Raw genomic sequence first — 23323 nt, forward strand, 5'->3', positions numbered from 1 at the left:
CTCTTAAAAAGTTGCCTGGCGTAAAGACGAATTGGTTTTTAGCTCACGACGCTGATCCAATCAATGAATCTTCGGCAAAAAAGCGGAAGAACTGCCAATAATTCCGTGCATAGATTTTTTTTTTTAATCCGCATCAATATTTTCTCTATCCTATTTGAAATTTGTTTGGCATTATTGTTTTTGTTCTTTATACTGTCGACAAGACAATTCATCACTACGTAAATCTGCGGCAGCGGCCACGCCCCCCTGCAAAATGCTGCTACGATTTTGGATTTTCAAAAGTTGGAAGTTCTGGATATGCATAACATTTATATACATATCATGTAGCAATGTTGCAAAAAAAAAAATAAATAAATAAATAAATAAATAAATAAAATAAAAAATAAATAAATAAATAAATAAAATAAAAAAAATAAATAAATAAATAAATAAATAAATAAAAAATAAAAAAATAAAAAAAAATAAAAAAAAAATAAAATAATAATAAATAAGGAAGCTTTTGTTCACCAAACAATCACCTCAACTAGAAAAGCTTCCCGCCAAACAAGATAAACAATTTAAAGGATCTATCCATATTTCTGAGGAGTTGAAGGTGGGAGGAGGATCTAACGGAAGTCGGTGTGATGAAAGAGGAGAACAGGGAGGATGATAGTTTGGCAGATACTTGGCGGGCGAACTAGATATCATGACTTTTTAAGGCTGAGGGTTTTTTTTGGTTTAGGATGAAGGCTTTCTTTTTTGTGGGGAAGAGTTAATGGTTTTCTTGGGCGGGGAAGTTTTTACAACAGGGTTGTTTTTGCTGAGATTGTCATCAGCAACTAAACCAGATGGATATTGTCAAAATAATAAAGGAAGAAAATGTAACTTTGATCTTGTTGTCAAAAATCCATGACATTTCACTCATCAACGTTCGATAACGTGAACTAATGGAGTTACAGGGCTGTATGTTTTTCAAGCTGAACTAATGAGCTATGAGGATATTCTTAAGTCATATCTTAAATTATTCTTCATATCACTCCATATGACAAAATATTTTTAAAAAAAATGAAAAATTCCTTGAAACATGGACTTGTACACCTATTGAAAGTTCTCTTAAACGTCGTGGATCTGGTGATCCAAAGAAACGGCAATTCTAAGAACTTGTTATTGGTCATAGCAGTGGGTAACAGTCGAAATTTAAAGCAGAGAAAGGCTAATGTGGCAAATGATCAAGTAGAGCAATTGATGGATTTATAAGAGCAACTTTATACTTACCATTGTAAAGCCAAAACTGATCATAAGCCCATCTTCAAATACTTGTGCAAACATTAACATTCGGTTAAAATCGTACAGTAAAAGTAAGTGTAAGTCCTGTAATGACTTTTCTTCTCGGTTGGATGGATGATAAGGGCAAAGGGGAGCATAAAGTGCAGCCAACTCTTTGTGGTCGGTTCTCGGTTGTTAATGCAGTAAAATATACTTGCATTTCCAACAAAGAGATGCATAGTGCACATTTATTGTAAAAAAAAAAAAAAAAAAAAAACTGAACCATAAAAGGAAAAATATTGCAATGCACAAAAAATGGTTAAAAAATTCAAAAAACTGTAAAATCATGTAGTAATCATAAAGAATGTGAAAAGAGTGTTAAAAGGAAGCATTTGAATGATTTTAGAACAAGAGTTTCAAACATTTGTATTTTCATAATAATTTTGAAAATTGAAAAAAAGATGAAAAATGGCTAAACTTTAGCTCATTTTCCGGTAGATAAACCTTAATATTTTTCAAAAATAATTCTAGAAATGAATTTCTCGGGTGCAAATACATTATATAACGAATGTGCAAGTCAAAGTTTAAAAATTTTATTTTAATGACATACAAGGCCGACCATATGCAAAATTTTAAGGGGGTCTCAGATATTTTCACCATGGTTTAGCAGGACATCTTCTCCATAGAAAACCATTTCAGTACAGATTAGATTTATTAAATTTTGACATTTTTAATAATTTATTCATTAATTGCTTGAGAAGAAATGTTTTTACATTTTTACAAAGAAAAAAGTACTAAAAGCAAGGAAGTTATAATTTCAAAGGGGGAGGGCTAGAGCCCCCACTTGCCCCCCATTTGGGTGCCCTGGATGACATACCCTACTGGACACAGTCGTCCTTGAAGCATCCACAAGGTTGGCTGCTCTAGGAAAGAATGCTCCAATGAGGTACCTTATTTTCACGTCGGAGAGGGCAAACATAATCAACTTTGATAGGAACAGAATTTTCGCACACTGCGAAATGCTTGACTAATACCTTCCCTTTCACCAGCCCTTGACACATTTGTGACACGTGGCGGCCGTTTATTGAACGATTTTTAAACTTGTGTTCCTATTATTTTTACTTATACCCCTTACAAGTTTTAACTGGCTGAATAAACATTGTTAAAACGTTTCTGTACCTTAGGCCTTACTGTTTTCTGCACAATTTTCTCCAATTTTTAGTGGGCTAGTTATTTCATCAAGACTGTATGTATATAATTTTGCCTTTTTAAATATTTTCCAGGTATCAGCGAAGCTTTGTGAAACCTATGAATGAGTTACAGGTTCAAAAATACGAATATGATTGTAGTTCATGGTTTACTAAACAAACTTGCTATGCTTATAGGTATATACTTTTTTTTTTTTTTTTACTTTTCATGCTTTTAACACATCAAATGCCATTCCAGTTCCCTGTGATTGACACTAATCTTTTCAGTTATCGGTGATTAAAAGTGGAAAATTCGAGAAAAAGCTAAAAAAATTATATTGTTAGTACGTAATTTAGAATCGTATCATTAGTTAACTTAAATACTGTTTTAAAAGGATAAGAACGATGAGTGCGATAACTTCATAAAAAGTTTCAGAAAAAACTCGATGATATTGTATACTTCCTTAGTTAATTGCTCTTTCGCATTATGTAATTAATGGGGTTGTTTCCTTCAGTCAAAAGTAGTACGTTTTGTCACTGAAATTTATAGAATAAGTAAAAGAACATGGACTCAGAAAATACTTTCATTTTCCCCAACAGTTATTTTTTAATCGATTTTTTAAAATGTCCGATGCTTCAAACAAGGCGTGATCTTTATGACGTCACAAATGATGCTCTTTGGCGCATCTTTGTACCGAGTTTCCACGTTATGATAATCAAGAAGCGAATTAAAATTCCGCTCAACGCTTGCTATCAACCCTATCGTTGCCAATACACGTGAGTGAAGATGCGAATTAAATATTTTGAACCGTGAATGGCAACACTGAATGGCATTTCATCATTTGTGATGTCATCGGCAGAAGCGTTAAACGATGAAAGAGCACCGATTTAAGTAATTTTTTAAAAATATTAAACTTAAAGAAATTATTTAAAAAATGGTCAGACTCTATGTTTTTAAGCATGCTCTTTCAGAAAAAAATACTTTTAAAATTTTGGAAACGACCCCATTGCATTTAAGTTATCCGAACTAGTTCGAAGAATACTGCCGTATGCAGGTAAAGGGTGGTAACTGCTAATTTTTCTTTTTTCAACTTTTCGCATTTTTGTCATCTATTACAAGTTAGCTTTATTCTACACGCTTGCTTATTTGGTTTCCGCTGAAAAAAAAGCGCGAAAAAAGTCCAATATATTTCCCTAGTGTTAGTATTGAATCCATGACACATTTCTTCAAATATTGCTAAAACTCATTTCTGCAAATACTGCCGTTTACCTACTCACGGCAGAATACAAATACAGATTTTTATTCAAATTTCATCCTGTTTTATTTATGGAAAAGTGATCAAAGAAAGAGCAAAATTATTTTAAATTGTATTATTCACACCTAAAATAAGAGTCAAAACAGTACGGCTAGACGGATGGCAATTTTTGGCCGATGGGCGGATGTCTATTGTTGGCCGATGGTTCAAAGACGGCCGATGGCCGATTAGTTTCTGTATCAAATGGCCGCTGGTCGATGAAATAACCTAACTAAGGACGGCCGAAATAGAGGTTTCAAATATCTTTTAAAGAACAAAAAAGTATTCCGTACGTTGTAGAAACCGACGACATGTCATAACTAAACGAACTGATGTGTGCATCACATGACTTCCTTTCACTCCAATTTAATGTAATTTTCCCATCACTGGCAATTTTAATAAGATTCAATTGTTTCTAAATATCACTAACAGTGGCCAAATTAAAATCAAGTTTAAAATTAAAAAAAATCGCCATATTTGTCACCAAGGTAGCGACAAAACTAGGCGACATAAAAACTGCCGATATATTGCCAAGTGTCCAACAAATTATAACACCACTTGAGTTTACATTGAAATTAACAACGATTTCCCCCCAAAAAGGGGCAAAAGACCCCCTTAGAAACATCTAAATGGAACCAAAACTGAAGGTGCACAACTAGGTCCCACTAGAAGTCTACGTACCAAATTTCAACTATCTAAGACCTACCGTTTTTGAGTTATATGAGACACATACACACATACGCACATTCATACGTACATACGGACGTTACGAGAAAATTCGTTGTAATTAACTCGGGGGGTGGTCAAAATGGATATTTCGAGTGTCTGTAGGTTCCTAGGCATATATCCATGTGTGGTCGGGTAGAAAAAAAACCTCAACATTCATTCAAGGGTGAGCAAAATGGAAATTAAGGTTGATTTTTGAGTGAAAAATGTTTCGCGAACACAATACTTCCTTTTCTGTAAAAGGAAGTAAAAAATGAATGGATAAATGGATTTGATAGCTAATACCTCTGACACATTTATATTTCTTATTTTTTAAATAAAATAATATGTTGAAAATCACAGCAAATTAGAGAAAAATACATGGCCCGCAGAAATATTTTTCTAACAGAAGAAAAGTTAAAAGAGAAAGGGAAGGATTTAAAGGATTGTATTAAAGAGTCCCACCATTACACTAGTAGTTAAAAACTCAAACGTAAACACGGAAGTAAAACAAAACTTTAACTAGGTATTTATTGTATTTCAATAAATAAAAATATAAGAATGAAAATCTAAAATGTTACTTTCGAAAAACATAACTTTGAAATGTTTTTGGAATAGAAAAACTTGAGGAAGTTTTCGCACAAAATTTTTATCAAAAATAAATAAAAATAGGGCCGCAGCCAAGGAGGGTCCAGATAACCGGTTCTTGAATTCAATATTTTCTTTAGTAGCCGCAATAGTGGCCTGAAATTACATTTTTGGAACTTCGGTTTTGAAAAATTGCTGTGGTCGAGTGCCCAAATCTCACCCCTTCTTCTGAAGTTACCATCGATAGCCTGCAATCGCGTTTTTAAGACTGCAATTTAGGAAACATTCCGGGACAAATCCCCATATAGACCACTCTACGCAACACTTTCGAAAAATTTATAAAATTGCGTTTTTGGAACTTCGATTTCTAAAAACTGGCATAGGAGAGTCCTAGAACTCCTTTTCCCCTTTCGCACAGCAAAATATGGTCTACAATTGCGTTTAAAAGCCTTCAATTAAAAAAGAAAAAAAAATCCGAGAAGCGTCCTCAAATTACCCCCTTCAACATCATAAAAGTTCTTCTTAAATTATTTTAGGAGTTCAATACATCTCTGGATACCGTCTAATGTGCTTTGAAGCTTCTATTTTAAAAGATGGCTACGCGAGAGTCACTTTGAACCCAATCCCTTCCTTTAATGTTGCCAAAATAGCTTATAATCTCGTTTTTAAAACTTCTATTTTAAAAAACTTCCAATAGAGGGAGAGCTCTATTAATATTATCGAAGATCCTCTAAAACTGTGTTTTTAGAACTACAATTTCCGAAAATTGCATCGGACGAGTCCCCAAACCCTGAACCCACCCTTTTGATTTTGCTACCAAAGCTGGGGCCTACAACCATATTTTTAAGGCTTCGATTTCGGAGGATTTTCGTAGGAACGGTAACTCCTGAACCTCTCCCGCTACCAACACAACTAAAGGTCTTATTCCCCTTATTTTAAGATTTCATTTTTTTTTCAAATTTCTGTTGAAGGGTGCCTTAACCCCCCCCCCTAACATCAACAAATGTCGCCTAAAATTGCACATTTGAAATTTTCTTATCGAAACATTGCCCGCCGAAGAGTGCCAAAACCCTATCCTTTCCCCTAACGCTTACAATAATAGTGATGAATCAAGAGTTTAAATAAAACTTTCAATTGAGAATATCTCTATTACTAAAATTAATTACAGCAGAAAAACCAGTTCTATATTACACACTATAACACAACAGTTGTAAACCAAGTGCAGATATGTTTTAAAAGTTAACTAACCATGAATATACTTACTGAGTATGCTATACATTGTTAAACATCATTAATAGCGGATAGTTTTTTTTTTTTTGGTTAAATGAATGAGAGAGTTATCTGCAAGATATAATTTGTTTAAAATAATAGAAGCATTTATGTAAATATTTTAACATTTTTAATTCTTAGTATTCCCTAAATTAAATTTCTTGATTTTGGTTTCTTTAGACGCTCACCTTAATAGCCGTGAAGAAATGATTTTCTTACATTAATTTTTTTAAATTTATTCGGAATTTTATCGGAGGGAAAGTTAAATGTAGAATGTAATAAAAGTAATTTTTTTTTTAATTTTTTGCTCCTTAAAAAAATAAAACTACTGTGAGAGTAAAATTGCAGCATGCAACCATTTTTTAAGGCGACGAGCCATAAAATTATAGGTAAGGATTTTAATGAAAACACTAGTCTTTTTTTAGACCTTAAAAGCGAGAAAGAAAAATATAATGACTTTTTAGGGACTTTAAACACCATACAGACCCCGAAATAGGCGTTTCCCGCCCTACTCTTATGATTGAGCTTTTGCTGTAGTTTAATCTTCAATCAAGGGGCCAGATTATATGTTAGAATATGAGAGTATTTAATTGTTTAGTGTTAAGTTAAAAGGGGTTAGCTAAAATCAGGAAAATATCGAGGTTTTAATTCTTAATCCAAAATTTTAATTTTGCTACGTGTATCCTTTGCTTCTCATTGCCTCATATATGCTTTTGTAATTTGGATAAATTTTGCGTTTATTTCATTAAGTTTCGCTCAAAATTACCATAGATCTGGAAACTTTACTTTTTGGGACTGGTGCGAGATTTAGAGGGCATCGTCAAGTTGGCATTATTTTTGGCAACTTATTTTTGGGGCGAAATCCGGCTAGAAATCGCCAAATGTCGCCAAGCAAGGTGACATTTCGAACATAACATATAGTAGCTCCAACCTTACAAATGTAACTTAATGGATAGCTTCTTACCTCCAGAGTGTAGTAAAATATATTTGAATGGAAAATTCTAGAATATTTCTGAACGAAACATGCTAGAAAATCATTCTATCTCTCTCTATATAAAACACTATCTCCAAATTTGAATGCACGGGGTGAATTTAAAAATTACCGGATCGGTTTCATTGAATTTTCATCTTGTCTAGGTTGTCTAAGTTATTTGCATGTTGTCTAGGTACTCACTTCAAGATAAATGATCTGTGTTTTTTGCAAGAACTGTGTCATTATTGAAAGAATTTCTTGAAGTGCGCCGGACTCATAACAATATTTTATAACGCCATCAACGGGAGGGAATGAATTTGATGCATTCTACATGCTAATTTGTGGGTTTTGTTTTAAATGCATAAAACGACCATTTTGCTTAAAAAAAATAGTTTTTACCGATAAAAAGACCATTTTAAACAGTTTTAAACCGAATTCAAGTGTTATTTCTGATGGTTATCGTTGCAAGACAGGAGAATTTTACAGTTAGAAGTGTCGTTTACTACCTGCCACATCGGAAGTACGGTAGGGGATTTATGTAATATTTTTTTTTCACGATGAAGGTCAATGAATTATGTGAATCATTAAATTGCATTTTTCTTATGCAGGTCCAAAATGGTGACTGAAAATAGGATTATGAAGAAAATAGTGAACGAAACGGAAAATATTTGTTGTATTGGTTATCGCATGACAGATCAAAAATGCAAGAGTTAGTAAGGAAATCTGTTTCACATTTACCGGTATTAATAAGTATATATCAAACCGTAGCACTGATACTAATTTTTCTTATTTCACAAAAGTGAAGTAAGGAGCCATCCTTACTGTACCTTACTGGTCTTTTTTTTGTTGGATAATAAGATACTGCAGATTGTGTTATATTTTTCTGTCACTGATGTCAAACTTTTTTTTTAAATTTTGACTCCCTCCTTTTTTTGTTACAAAATGTCACACTTCGCCTTTCCCTTTTCCATCGTCTCATGCCATGCTATTTTTCGCAATTACACTAGAAGGCTCTCCTTCGCTTGCCGCGTCCGTTTGCACCGCTGGCTCAATGTCACCAGCGGCCGGTAGCAATGGACCCTATTTACCTGACGTCACTGTGGGTATAAAACGTCACTGCAATGCATTGTGGGTACTGTAGCAGACGAAAATCCGGCCCTACGGCATATAATAACACTTGCTTTTATGCGACTTATAAACTGTACTTTCAATTTAAAAAAGAGATTTTTTTGGAAGTTTTTAACTAAGAAACCTCGTAAAAGAATGATAAACGATTCATTTAATATGAAATACTCTCTTTATAATCGTATTTTCATGGTTTTAAGCCCCTTTGGGTCCTTATCAGAAACATGGTGAAAACTCAAATTATCTTTTTACTTTGCCCTTTTCTCAGCATTTTTGGTGCAGTCATAAGTCTGTATAAGACCTAAACATTTTCGCCATGCGTATGAAGTCCAGTAATCAGAAAATAAGACGAGTTTTTTAGCTCTACTAACACTGCGTAATTAATAAAAATACCCGCAGACCGATAGCTGATGGGACCGTTGCCAAACCGTGAATGGGGGTCATTGATATTTTTGATGCTTTCCCCCCTGGATGTCCGACCCCTTTAAGGTTTAAAGGGGTAAGACTGGGCAGAATTGTTTCCCCCGGATGGCCTGCATCCAACCATACCAGTGTTGTCCTGCAATATTGATCTGTAGACATTGGCAGTCTGGAGGAGTTAGGGCTGCAGGCACACATACAGGCAGACGCTTACATGTTTTAATATTATAGATTCTTTTTTAAAATGTGAAGTGACACACTTCTTGTTTGTGCTCCCTCCCCTTGTCACAAACTGTCAAAATTTCACTTACCCCCTTTCCCCTCAAAACGTGACATTTTTGATTTGTGGACAATCGCTGAGAGAAATGTATTTATCGAGCATTTTTTTAATTGCAAAAAAAATCCATGTTAACGTTGCTTTACGTGAACTATGCAAGGCTTATCTATTACCCGATAATATAAAAAACCAACCCGTGATTCACTGGTAAAAATTCTGGCGGTCATCAGCAAAGAAAATATCCAGTACAAAAATAAAAATATAGCCTAAAAAAATCTGATTTATGGTCAAGCAAATCTGGAACAATAAAACAGACCAAGGCATCTAAACATGTACCGTACAACACGTGCATTTTAGTACAGCCTATCACGAAAGGTACAGATATAATACTTTCAAATGAGCATAACTTTCGCTTTTCTGCTTCAATCAAACATACTATATGGTCTTACCAGCAGACTTGTATTTCACGTTTTGGCAGTGGACACTTGAGGACTTTCTCTTTTGGAAAAGGATAGAAAGTTTTTAAGACTTGCAACAAATGTTATTGATTGTACGAGGGGGATATCAAAAAGTAAGGTAACAAGCCTAAGAAAACGTTTATTCAGGAATTAAAAAATATATACAATGTAGGAAGGCACACGTACACATTACTTCTCTACATAGTAACCATGCTTATCGAAGCATTTGTTCCATCGGTACACCAAACCATCGAAACCGGCACGGAAGAATTCAGCGTCAAGGTTGGGCAACCACATCAAGACTGCTAGCTGAACCTCAGCATCAGTTCTAAAATGCAGACATCCCAAGTGTTTCTTTAACGGTCCGAAGAGATAGAAATCGCCAATTGAGGTTGAAATTCAGCTGGAGAATTTTTCTTTACACACAAAAACCGCATCACACTTCTTATTTCAACTGTGGACCATGCTTCCGTCAAGGATGCCATCTTCTAACTCAAATTTCGGCATGTAACCGGCCTACCAGCTCCATCTACCGACACCGTTTGAATGCTATGATTATTTCCGTTACCTACAGAGGGATTTTTATTTATACGTATAATGTGCACACCCGTAACCCTCTTGTAACCTTACTTTCTGAAACCCCTACGTATTTTAAAATGCTTCGATTTTAAATTGGACGAAGTGTTTTTTTAAAGTTCGACTTCTTGGATTTTCTGGGTTTTTTTAAAATTTGTGCAGTTATGTTGATTTTCTGTTATGCCAACTCCAGGAATAGAAACAAAAACAACTCCATCATCTAGTGATTCATGTAAGGGAAAGTAGGGGAATGAAGTCCCTTACAAAAAAACATTATACTTCCTTTAAAAAAATTTAGAGATTTTTTGTGTAACTCCAAAGCGTAAGGAATCGTTTGTAACCAAATGATTTGCATAAAAGTTGTATGTTTATTTCATGGTTCATTTAATTGCACCGTTGATGTAGATCAATGCTCCTCACGGTTGGGTAATTGCGCTCAAACTTTGGATAGAGCATAGTGCAAATTTCGCTCCTTTGTTTGCATTTACAAACAAAAATAACTTTTTGAGATTTAAACGCTTAGAATCGTTTGATCAGCTGCGGAGACACTCTCTGCGGTTTCCTCTTCGTCTTCATCATTGAATGCGGGTAGTATATTCGGTACTGAAGAATTTCGTTATTTGATGAGACGATATATGTGTCACCAAATTCAGAATTTTTTTCGAAAAGGGTGTTAGCCAACAACTGTAGTCCTCAGTTGTCACTGAAGAAAGAGTTGAAGATCATAGGAAATCTCCTCTCGCAAAGAAAGGACATTTAGACAGCACAAAAAGAATGCCAGAGCGGCTTCAAACAGCTGTTAAACAAATTTGTCTTGAAAAAAATAGAAATCCAAAAAAAAAAAAGTTTGCGAGTCTTGCAGACGAAAAAATATTTTAATCTTTAAAGAAAAAAGTATTAAGCGAACTTTCTAAAAAAGGGTGCCATAAAATCCAGTATATTTAACATTATCAGTATAACCTTTTTCAGGGACCAGCAGAAAATTAAGTCGGAAGCAGGATAACGTATGAAATAATTAGCGTAAAATCGAGGTCCACTGCAATTGGTGTTACAAAGCACTGCAAAAATAAATACGGTATAACTTCAATTTATCGATACCCAATTCAACGATTTCCTCAATTTAACGATACATTTCTCTAGTTCGGATTTTAAGGGAATCATTGAGTGTCTATGCGATAACTCTTTTCGGTGCCTTGACAATCGTACTGTCCCACTAAGCGTTATTACCAAACTTTCCCCCATAGCAGCTAAGAAATCGCTTTTTAATGGATACGATACAAGTGCAAAATGTGTATGATTCGTATTTTATTTTAAAAAAGCAGATTGATTAGTGATATATTATTGACTTCCATGTAATATTCGCTTACTAAGTATTTTATATTTTTGTCAGGATGTCCTTACAATTATTATGGAAAAGAGTGCGTCAGCCATTGCGATTGTGTTAATTCTGATGGGTGTGATCATATAAATGGAACTTGTTTCTGTGAACCAGGTACATATTTTTTCTGTTTGTTTCAATTAAATTGTTTCTCATATGCAACAGTTTCTTTACTGAACCAACTGCACAAAAACCACTATAAGCACTCGAGAACTTCTGCATGTCTTCTCTTCCTCGTTTACAGATGTCTAAAGGCAGCAACGTTTCTGCATAAATTAAGAAAACTTTTCACAGATTAAAAGGATTAGAATACACGGAGCATACGATTTTACTGTCTTTTTCCATGTCAGAACGGTTACCGAAGAGAAAAATTTTCGAATTGAAACTTTTAATAATAGCCAAATGATGACAATGGCACAAAATAGTCTAAACAATAGTGTGCCAATAGAGCAAGATTTTTTTTTAATAAATGCATTTACAGGGCATGATATCAAAGATACCAGTAGTGAACTAACGCACAATAAAACTGATTTTTATTAAGCAAAATACGGCACTTCTGTGCTCTGGGTAAAATCTAAATAGTTTTAAAGAATGAATTGTAACGGTATCGTAAACTGGGTTTCAGCACAAGTCTTCAGCACATCTATGCAATAAAACTGCTCCTCAACGCGGCTTTATTGTATAATTTGCATCGCACTGAACTTTTTAAGATTTTCCCTCATGTCTAATTACTGAGATTTTCACAATGATTGACTATGCAATAAAATTAAGCATAGTTGAACAACGATCTTTTAGCTTATCAAAAAGAGTTGTCACTGCTATCTTGTTACTGTTCAAAGAACTAGGGTAGTTCAAAAATACATGTAAAAAAGAGTTTGTCCTAGATAACATGACACCCTTCAATATTTTTAGACTTGTGGATAGTACTATACTGGAAGAATTTTAGCCTTCTATTTCAACTGAAAGAGGGTGCTCAACCCACTCCCCCAAACTTCATTAGTACGAAGAGGGGGGCTAAAAACATACATTGAACTGAAAAAACAATGCTGCATATTATATTATACTCTAGTAATATGCATATACATTGCTTTAAAATAATTATTTACAAAAAAAAAAAAAAAAAAAAAAACCAGCTAATGTTAAATGAAGGGGTCATTGATCACCCTTTTAAAATTTGAGTAAGAAGCTCAAACTTTTATTAAATAATACTATTAGTAAGTGTATTTTACTGTGCATATGCAAATTTATATATTTATACTTTTAATGTGGCAACGCCTCTGGGATTGCAGTTTTATACTGCGGTCTCTGGGACGAGCGCCAGAAACTGTAAGACTGCGGCGGCATGATGTATACAATATAATGGTTCTTCAATGAAACCAAGCAAAACTACAATTGTGTCAGCCTCAGCTATTTCTCAAAATAAGTTATACAGTCCACTACCAGCGACCAACATATGGTCCAGCAGCCGGATAATAAAATGGCTAAAACATATAATAAAGCTGAGTTGAACCGATTAAGGGGACGCGTAAAAGCAAAGCTCACGATTATAACTAAATTCGATGAAAAAGATAAAGAATTGTGTGAGAAGACTAAAGCTGAATGCGAAAGTAAATTACGTGATATCTCGGAATTAAAACAAGAATTGAAAAGGCTCTTCGAGTTATACGGTGAGTTAAAGTTGGATGAAAAAGAAGAATTCGAGTGTGATGAAATCTTCATGGAATTGGATTCGATCTGCGACACTCTGGAGGTAAACATAAAATATTTCCTTACTAGGTTTACTGATAAAACAAATAAGTCTAAAACTGAAGACTTTAGCCCTATCAATTCATTAAAGTTTGATTTGGCTCCTAAATTGCCTACTATCCCGTTACCTAAATTTAGCGGTAGAATTGAAGAATTTGCTAACTTTAAAGGTCATTTTCAATCCATGATTTCTGCTAATGAAAATATTTCAGAAACTCAAAAATTGTTCTATTTAAAAGCTGCCTTACAAGGTGAAGCAAAAATGTTAGAAACTAGTGAGGACACGTTTAAATCCTTGTTTAGTGCATTAAAGGCTAGGTATGAAAATAAACGTGCAATAGTGGATCTCCATATTCAGGAAATATTGGGATTAGAAAAAATAAATTTCGAAAACTCAAAATTATTGAGAAATTTATCTGATAAAGTTAAAAAGAATTTAAAAGGCTTAAAAGCGCTTAATTTAGAATGTAATGATTCGTCAAATGCGATAATAACGAACATTGTTCTTCAAAAGCTAGACAAAGATTCTGGAAAGGCATACGAATTATCTGTAGCTACTAAAGAAATTCCGTCATTACATGAATTATTACAATTTATAGATAACAGATCTAATGTGCTTGATCAATTAAATACGAGTATTTCTAACAAAAATGTAAAAGGGTTTCAAAATCCTATGTCAAAACCCAGAAATTTATTGATTAATGCCGATGAAAACATTAAGCTTTGTATGATGTGTAATGAACAACATTCTTTATTTAAGTGTAACCAGTTTAACAATTTAAATATTTCTCAGCGCTTAGAATTTGTAAAAAATCACAAATTGTGTAGAAATTGCTTAAGGCAACACAAGTCTGATTGTCGTTCAACATTCAAATGCTCTGTATGCTTCAAAAGGCATAATACATTGCTACATTATGAAAAAGACAAAAATGGCAGTAATTCAGTACCTTCAAATGTAAATGTTAACAATTCGTTTTCCGCGATAAAAGAATTTTCGTACAAACAAGAAGCGTCACTCGTCAGTGTGCTTCAAGGTCAGAAACCTGAAAATAGTGGGGTAAATCAATGTTTCTATTAAAGAGTTGTATAGCGAGATATATTTCAGTAAAATGGCTAAACGCGATAATTCTGGTAGAGATAAAGTAAAACTTCCAATAGAGGAAAAGAGTAGGTCATTAAGCAATTTGAGAAGCTCCAGAGATGTCGCAGAGAGACTTTCGCCAGTTCTTGCCACTAGTACTCGAAGGACTTTGATAGATGAAGGACATCAAGATTTTCCCGATGCATGTGAAGTCGCACGCGGGGACTTTTGTGTCAATGACGTTCTGTCAGGTTCGGAAAATTTGGATCAGGCGAAGTTCCAACAGTCTGATCTCATTCAAGTTTTGCATAAAGAAGAAATGGAACTCCATAAATCGATGTCTAACTATCCAGACTTACTACACACAAAATTTGAACATTCGTTTACACCTCAACAAATGACTGGCAAGAAATTGGAAATGGTGCGTTCAAATTCGGATTATTTTAAATTTAATGTGACAGTGAATCTCAAGGAAAATTACATGAAAGGTGAAGTTCTTTTCATGATTTCTAGAATTTTCAAACCCCATTGTCCAATACAGCCATTCACTTCGAAAGAAAAAATGTTCCTTCAGAGACTTTGGGTGTTGTTACACAACTGGTCGGATCCTTATCCCCCTAAGGAGTGGTGGAGTTTTTTAAAACGACTTTTATTTGTAAATCAATTGCAAATTCCAAGATGCAGTCATCTTTCTAACGCAATTACTATTCAGCTACGCGGATTCGCTGTTGCTTCAAAACAAGCCTTTGGAACAGTCGTCTACTTGAATTTGATAGATGCGTTTGGATGCGCAAATACGAGTCTCTTGTGCAGTAAATTAGCTGTAGCTCCTCTAGAGACCTCAACAATTTCTCGTTTGGAGTTGTCAGCGTTCCTTCTATTAGCGCGACTTACATCCAAGATTGTACCTGTGTTGCAGTTGCCAATGAACCATATTTACTTGTATAGTGGCTCGACCATTGTTCTCACCTGGATTAAAACCCATCCCGAGAAGTTGAAGCCGTTTGTATCCAATAGAATGAAGGTAAGTCAACCTATGGATCGAAATTACCAGTATCAACATACCTCTTCCAATAATATAGCGGATATTATCTCCCGTGGACAAGATGCAAGTGTTCTCTTGTCAAATCAGCAGAGGTGGGAAGAACCAGAGATTTTTATACCTCTATTAAGTGAACATTATTTTGAGCTGAATAATCTCAATCAATCGTTATATTTCAGTAAACTGAAAGATACTCTTGAAACTGTTTTAATTGTTACAAAAAATGTGCTTTTGGTAAATTTCCTGAATTTGAGTATTAATTATCGAAAATTAATTAATGTATTTAGTTATATTCTTAAGTTCAATTATAACTGCAAGAATGAAATGAAGAAGGTTGAACCTTTTACTGCAGATGATGTCACTGCCAGTGAATTGAAACTTTTATCGTTTGTCCAGCATGAATGTCTTAGTAATGATTTTCAGCAGCTAAAATCGGGAAACCCGGTTAAAATCTCAGGTAAATTAAAATTGTTACCTTTTCATGATAAAGATTTAAATATCATAAGACTTGGAGGTCGTTTATCAAATTCCGAATTATCCTTTGATGTAAATCATCCAATAGCACTGCCTAAAAATCATAAGGTATCTAGACTCATTTTATTAGATTTACATCTAAAAAATTGCCATCTTGGTGCGCAAGCACTATTGCATGCATCTAGATTAAAATTTTGGATAATTCAGGGGAGAGATCTCTCTCGGAAAATTGTACATGAATGTGTGATTTGTGCAAAATACAAACCACGAATTTTAGAACATAAAATGGGAGACCTCCCACCCGAACGCTGCAAACAAACCTTTCTCTTTTTCAATACTGGCACTGACTTCGCAGGTCTATTCTATATTAAAATTCAATATCAATTTAAAGATGCATTGCAAAAGGTATTTACAATATTTGCATGTTTATCATCCCATACATTTCATTTTGAAATTGTGTCGGCTTTAGCATCTGATTCGTTTAGTGCTTTGCTAAAGGGATTTATGCCTTGTCTAGGAAAATGTGCTGGTTTATTTAGCGATAACGCAAAAACCTATATCGGTGCTCACAACGAACTCTATCGTTTACACAATTTAGTAAGTCAACCAGATGAGACTTCATCAAAATTTATTTGCTTTGAAATAATCAAATGGAATTTTACTCCATCTAAATCTCAATATGGTGTCAAATCAATTAAATTTCATTTAAACCGTGCAATGGGCAAATTGAATTTTACTTACGAAGAATTTTTAATAATCAGAAATCAAATCGAAAGAGTTCAGTGTAAAGTATATTTGCTTTATTGTGTAAACATATTTTCATGTTTACATGTTTTGATTGTAATTGAGTTTTATATCTGTTCAATTTACTTCTGTGCATTTTATGGTATTTTACTGATAATTTTATTGGTAAATATTTTTGAAATCTATCAATTTCAACGCCGGGAGTATGTATTTTACTGTGCATACGCAAATTTATATATTTATACTTTTCCTGTGGCAACGCCTCTGGGATTGCAGTTTTATGCTGCGGTCTCTGGGACAAGCGCCAGAAACTGTAAGACTGCGGCGGCATGATGTATACAATATAATGGTTCTTCAATAAAACCAAGCAAAACTACAATTGTATCAGCCTCAGCTATTTCTCAAAATAAGTTATACAGTCCACTACCAGCGATCAACAGTAAGTCTAAAAAAAAAAATAGGAAGTGTCCTGGACTTTAGCTCGAAAAAATTTTTTTTGAACCACCCTAAAGGACACTGTACACCATCGAGTTGACCCTGATGAGTAGTAAGAGATAGAAATTGATATCACTTGCTTTTTAAAGAGCAATTAAATGTTCCAAAGTTAAAAAGTGAGATACTTAGTGTTACGACGTAAAATTTCAAATTCTACATTACTTTTTTACAGTTATAAATACTTAAGAAAATTCAAATTTTAAATGTATGCATACATAACTGAAAATGCCACTATAACTTTTTTTATACATCTTTTAGGCTGGAAAGGTAAAAGATGTAATTCTCCTTGTAAAAACGGCACGTATGGCCTCAACTGCCAACAAAATTGCCTATGCAGAAATGGCGCTACGTGTGATCACATTGACGGGTCATGTAAATGTGCCCCGGGATGGCTAGGAAGACGTTGTGACTCTACTTGCTTAAAAGAAACTTACGGGCAAGACTGCACCCATATTTGTAAGTGCAAAAATGGTGGAAGATGTAGCCATGTTGATGGTAGATGTACGTGTAGACCTGGATGGATTGGAACCCACTGTACCTCCGTTTGTCCCGGTAGAACGTATGGAAGAAACTGTAAACGGAATTGTTTATGCAGAAACGGTGGTAGGTGTGATCCTATCAGTGGATATTGTACATGCAATCCAGGGTGGACAGAGACATATTGTGATTATCCTTGCCCAAATGGAACCTATGGAAATGATTGTAAAGATGTGTGTCAATGCAAAAATAATGCATCTTGTAATCCGGTCGATGGTACATGTAAGTGTCTTCCGGGATGGATTGGGAAATTTTGCAATTATCCTTGTTCAAATGAGACGTACGGAAGAGATTGCAAAGGTGTCTGTCAGTGCAAAAATAATGCTTCTTGTAATCCCGTCGATGGTACGTGTAAATGTTTTCCCGGATGGACAGGACTTTATTGTGAAACGAATTGTTCTGTTTATAGCAAGAACTGTAAACAAAATTGCTCTTCTCAAACTAGTTTAATTTGCAATCCTCAGAACGGATCCTTCACCTGCGTCTCAGGGTACGTTAGACAATCGTAAGCTTTTATTTTTGATGATTTAAAAATGCATTAATGTATGCAGTATACTTACGTAATATACTGATTTTGTAGTACTGAGTATACTTTTTTTTCTGTAATTGTGGGCACAGCGTGTTTTAAAAGCCACGTTTGATCGTAGCAATTACTCACTTCATTAGAATGAGATAAATTCGTTTTCCCAGTATCAGTGGATGCATGGGATGTAGACTTCAATTTGGTGAAATCATCGGAGATGACATCCAAGCCTATTTTTTGTGCCAAACTATTACATTTATACAAATACAAATGTGACGACCAGCAACAGGCTCTGGGCCCAGCTAGGCTGGTCCTAGTCAATTAATTAGTCCCCAATGAAGATCAATGGCCCTCTTAAAGCTATCCACTCCCTTGCTCATTGCCGCCTCTTCCAGTAAGCTATTCCAAGTACCCACGACCCTGCTAAAGTAGTAGTTTTTCCTGATTTCCAAGTTAGCCTGAGATTTAAATAGCTTAAAACAATGACCCCTTGTCCTGCTTTCCCCGCAAAAATTTAATCCATTTACATCTTTCATTTTGATAAATTTAAATAACTGAATCATGTCCCCTCTGACTCTCCTTTGCTCCAGGCTATACATATTAAGCCTATTAAGTCTGGTATCATAGTCTAAATCTGAGAGTCCCCTTACTAATTTAGTTACCCTTCTTTGAACCCTTTCCAATACAAAAATATCTTTCTTCAGATAAGGCGACCAAAACTGAACAGCATACCCCAAATGAGGTCTTACTAAACTCCTATATAAAGGCAGAAGAACTTTCTTAGATTTGTTTGAAATAAATCTATTGATGAACCCAAGCATTTTGTTGGCTTTGTTACTAGCAATACTGCACTGTTGACTAAACTTGAAGTCCTGATTTATAAAGACACGTCGTCCTTTTTGTCTTTGGTCAAAATACCGCTTTTAGACGCCATTTTTTCAATATGGCCGCGCGAGCAGCAAAGATACGAGGTGGCAAAGTGGAAATTCGAAAAGAGCACATCAAAATCTATAAAATATCCAATTTTCAAAACTCCCGGAAAACTTTCCAGGTAACCCCCTTTTTTTCGACTAAATGACTGAACTATTGGGCGTACATTTCAATAATGACTTCATCCAAAACTTGGAGCCGTCCTTGACTTCCTAATCAATAAAAAACCTTTGGCTGCTTAGTTTCAGAATGAAAATGGTTTGAAAAAAAGATGTAGGAAACCCTGAAGAAAAAGTAAGGTAGTTCAAAACTTGTCAAAGAGTAATCAAAATTCTTTTTTTCTGTTTAGAGGATAAAGCATAGATATATGTCGGTTTCGTCAAGGAAACCAACAATCCCTCTCTAAACAGGTTAGTTACGCGACAGGGGGCGATTTTCTTTTGAATGGAGTATAGTCGAACTCGCTTATAACGAGACCTGATTTAACGAGAACTCGGATTTACCGAGGAAATCAGATATACTTTATTGATGCAATGTTAAGTTTATGGAAGTATAACTCGCTTTTAACGGGCAACCCCGTTTAAAGCGAGCAATATTTTTGTGATTCATAAAATTTCTATTCACTTTCAGTTCAACCTATTCTTTTTGGTAAATTTTCCTTAACTATCCAAAGTCAACCAAAGCGAGCAATAAATCATTAATCCTGGGAACAAGAGATGACAGCACGTTTTTTAATTTGTGGAGTAAAGAAACATATAAAAATTCTATATGTGTGTATATGTGTATTATTAAAAACAATGATACAAGAGACATGCAGACAGTCCAAAGCAGATAAACCAACTTCTTTGGTACAGTACAGTTATTAAAAAGAAGAAAAAAGCAACTATGATGAATTTGTATGAGTTTTTTCACGAACTCTTTATTTACGAGCTCTTGGTTATAACGAGCAAATATCGCGGTACCTTTGCGCGCGTTAAAAGCGGGTTCGACTGTACAAAGCTATCATATTTCATCTTTGAGAACAATAATTCCAAGAGAAACCACCAAGTAGGCAAACTTTCCCCTCTCTTCTTCGAAAATTTGCTGTTTCTTTTCACCAAATATGGAAAACGTTATCCTTTTTTTTAAATACATGCAGGACCCTCTCCCCCTGTTATATCTGAAATAGGATGTCTAAAATATATACCTAAAAGTATTAAAATGCTTTCTCTCTAACCATTATAAAGCCTTTAGAAGAGGAAGCAAACGAACAAGTTGGCTAAAGCTGTCTTAAGCAAAACCCCGAAGTTTCTGTCGTTAATTGTTATTTAAATGTACATTGTAGCTTTAGTCATAAAACAAAACCTTATGTAATAGGTATACAAAAAATATGCAAATCCTTGAGGACATATAAAATATAAAAGTATTACAAAATATATACTTCATGTATAATTACATGCATAATGTATGTACACGAGACGTATAGAAAATGTCTTAACTTCTTACTCACAGGTGCCAATCAATTCAGGAAGATTCAGCAACAAGTTGTTTGCAGAAATGCCAGTGTCAAAATCAAGAAGACTGCAATCAAGACAAGAATACCTCTTGGAATCATGGTTTGTAAGAGTGTTTCGGTGAAGTATTTATTTAAAACTGAATAATATTTTTCCGGTTGAAGGAAGGTCTGAAATTCTTTTAAGTCTACTAATAACGAATATTCGCACTGCAAGTTAAAGTTAGGCAGGTAGAGCAGTTTGCAATATTAAAAAAACCGCTTAAAAAACATTAATTGCACGTAAAATGTGAAACAAATACTATTTTTGGTATTTCTGATAGTAGCAGTATGGTTTATATGGGCAGTTCTCAAAAGGTGGGAACAAAAAAGTTAACTTTGAGCAATTTCAAAAATTTTCGAATTTGACATCAATTTTGATTTTATTCTATAGTATGCATACCTAGAACACAATATATGAACATGAAAAGACAGCAGGTATTTGTAAAAATTGTTAATTAGCAAATTAAATCAGCAATCTGTAGGTAACAGATTTTGGACATTGTTTTCCTGTAGGTAACGGATTTTGGACATCATCATAACGTAAGTTTCACCATTTTTGACAATTGTTAATCTGATTTTTAACTTTTCCAATGAAAATTTTATTTACTACTTTTTAAATTTTGCAATTTAATAATAAAGAGGATATTAATGAAATACTTGAATGGCTATACATGCTGCTCCTTACATTTAATAAAGTTTTGGAATGATTTTGAAGAAATTGATGCAAGGTTAAAAAAAAACTTCAAATTAAAAACAATACAATTGTAAAAAGTGACATCAGTTTTAATAATGAATATTTTTTCTAATGTCATAAGAATTAAAATGATGTCTAAAAAAATTACTGAAGAAAGAAATTCGTACTTCTATTTGGAGATCGTTAAATTATGTTTCCAAAAGAAAGAAGAGAAAAAGAATTCTAAAATAATAAAAGCGGAAAAAAAAAAAAAAAAAAAATGCTAGCGCAGGTGATAAAGTCGCCAAAACTGGTACAGCTGACGATAAACTACATTTGTCAAATAGGAATTCCCCTCTGGTAACCTTTAGCTTATCGTATACTGTGTTGTCGCCAACGGAGGTTTGCTTGGCGATTTTAGCGCAAAATGGCTTTCGGTTCGATCATAAGCAGCCATGTTTCTACTGTAATTTATGTATTGTTCAATGTGTAACATATTAATTATGCAGAATACCAATGGATTAAAGAAGATAACATTATAATAACGTTTTTTATTGAGGTTAGAAGACAGTAGATCATCAAAACTTATGAATAAATGGACAGAATTATCGGCGTCAAGATCGTAACGCCATTTGGACATCTCACATGTACGTTTAAGAAAAATTATTTTTCTTCTAAGATATGCATAAAAGCTTATGAAAACACTTTTAAACAATTAAAAATTGATTCCGAGGCTCGATAAACACCTTTAAAATGAAAACATCATATACTTAGTTCTCAAAAAATAGCATTGTAAAGATCGTAAATTTTGGACATGCATCAAATTTCAAACTTACTATTTTCTAAAATCGTTTACAAAGTTAATAATTTGTCTTTACTTTTGTTATTTGTGTAAAATATTAACAAAAAATTATTCAGTGTAAGATTCATACCTTTAAATTTTTTTTGAAACGTATGGAAATAATTTTAAAAAATTTTTCTTTAATGGTACATTTGCTCAGTTAACGTTTTGGTATGTCCAAAATTGCGCCTTTTAGCAAAGAAAATATTTTTTAAGGGCATTTAAAGAGCATTTTTTCCAAAATTTATGTCAATTCTTGTCTCTATACAGTATTATAATTTAACTCAAAAATTTTTGAGTTAATTAAAAAGAAAGTTATTTGGTGTTGAAGCTTCAAAGTTGAGGTCTGTGTTTGCTCCCATCTTTTGAGAACTGCCCTTATACAAAAAAGAAATTATAAGAAAAGTGTTTCGACAAAACAAAAGGGGTCGTTGTGCTCCCACTGTTAGAAACTCAGGAAGGTTTTGCTGTAAATATTACTTTAAACTGGACTGTTTACAGAACAGAAACAAATTACAGTAAATTTTACCGGAAAACTTAGGAGATCGTTGAGTCAATTAGTATGCCACGTGTCTTATGTTTGTGAAGCGTGTAATTTCTCATTCTCGCTCTTCTGTCGAGTCCCATTACAGGCGCTACAGTGCGCTACAATCAGGCTTGCGCGCCGTATACCCAGGAAAGAGATTGCGCGTTCGATCCCAATTACTTAAAACTCGCTTTTTTATTCAGCACAACTCCAAAGAGTTTTTGATTTTCCTCTGTAAATTTTACAGTAAAATAGGATTTTACGGTAAAAAGTACTGACAACATGGATGCAACCATACCTAACTTTGTACCGTAAAATTACAGGAATTTTTTACAGTGCATCAAGAAGGGCACTATTCGGTTGGATCGCATTTCACTCATTCTATGTTAACCATTCGAGATTTCGGTCCGTGCCTCTTGAACTCTCCTCACCAAATAACCCCAAAAACACTGAGGCCACCCATAGAATTTTAATGAACGATTCAGGTTATAAGTATTTCTCTCTAAAAAAAACAGGTTCACACTTCTAGAGATATGATACGCCACCTTGCGGTGATTTATAAGATTATCCAAAATGGTAAAACATTGCAATTCGGCGTGGACGAGGTAGATGTCTGATTGGACAGGAGTAAGTGGGTGGGCTTTCGTTTTACTTCTTTCCGCAGTCACTGGCAAGCAACCG

The 23323-nt window shown here is 34.2% G+C and overlaps 1 protein-coding gene across 1 annotated transcript in view; it reads left to right on the plus strand.

The window, feature by feature from the left end:
- Positions 1-20685, plus strand: part of LOC129216784 (multiple epidermal growth factor-like domains protein 10) — a 67760-nt gene extending 47075 nt beyond the window's left edge. The window contains exons 10-13 of the mRNA XM_054851000.1: positions 7871-7971; positions 11509-11610; positions 17337-17620; positions 20560-20685. Of these exons, the coding sequence (XP_054706975.1) occupies positions 7871-7971; positions 11509-11610; positions 17337-17620; positions 20560-20685 (613 nt within the window). The remainder of the gene's footprint in view (positions 1-7870; positions 7972-11508; positions 11611-17336; positions 17621-20559) is intronic.
- The last annotated feature ends 2638 nt before the right edge of the window (positions 20686-23323 follow it).

This window comes from Uloborus diversus, chromosome 2 (genome assembly GCF_026930045.1).
Source record: "Uloborus diversus isolate 005 chromosome 2, Udiv.v.3.1, whole genome shotgun sequence".
Taxonomy (NCBI): domain Eukaryota; kingdom Metazoa; phylum Arthropoda; class Arachnida; order Araneae; family Uloboridae; genus Uloborus; species Uloborus diversus.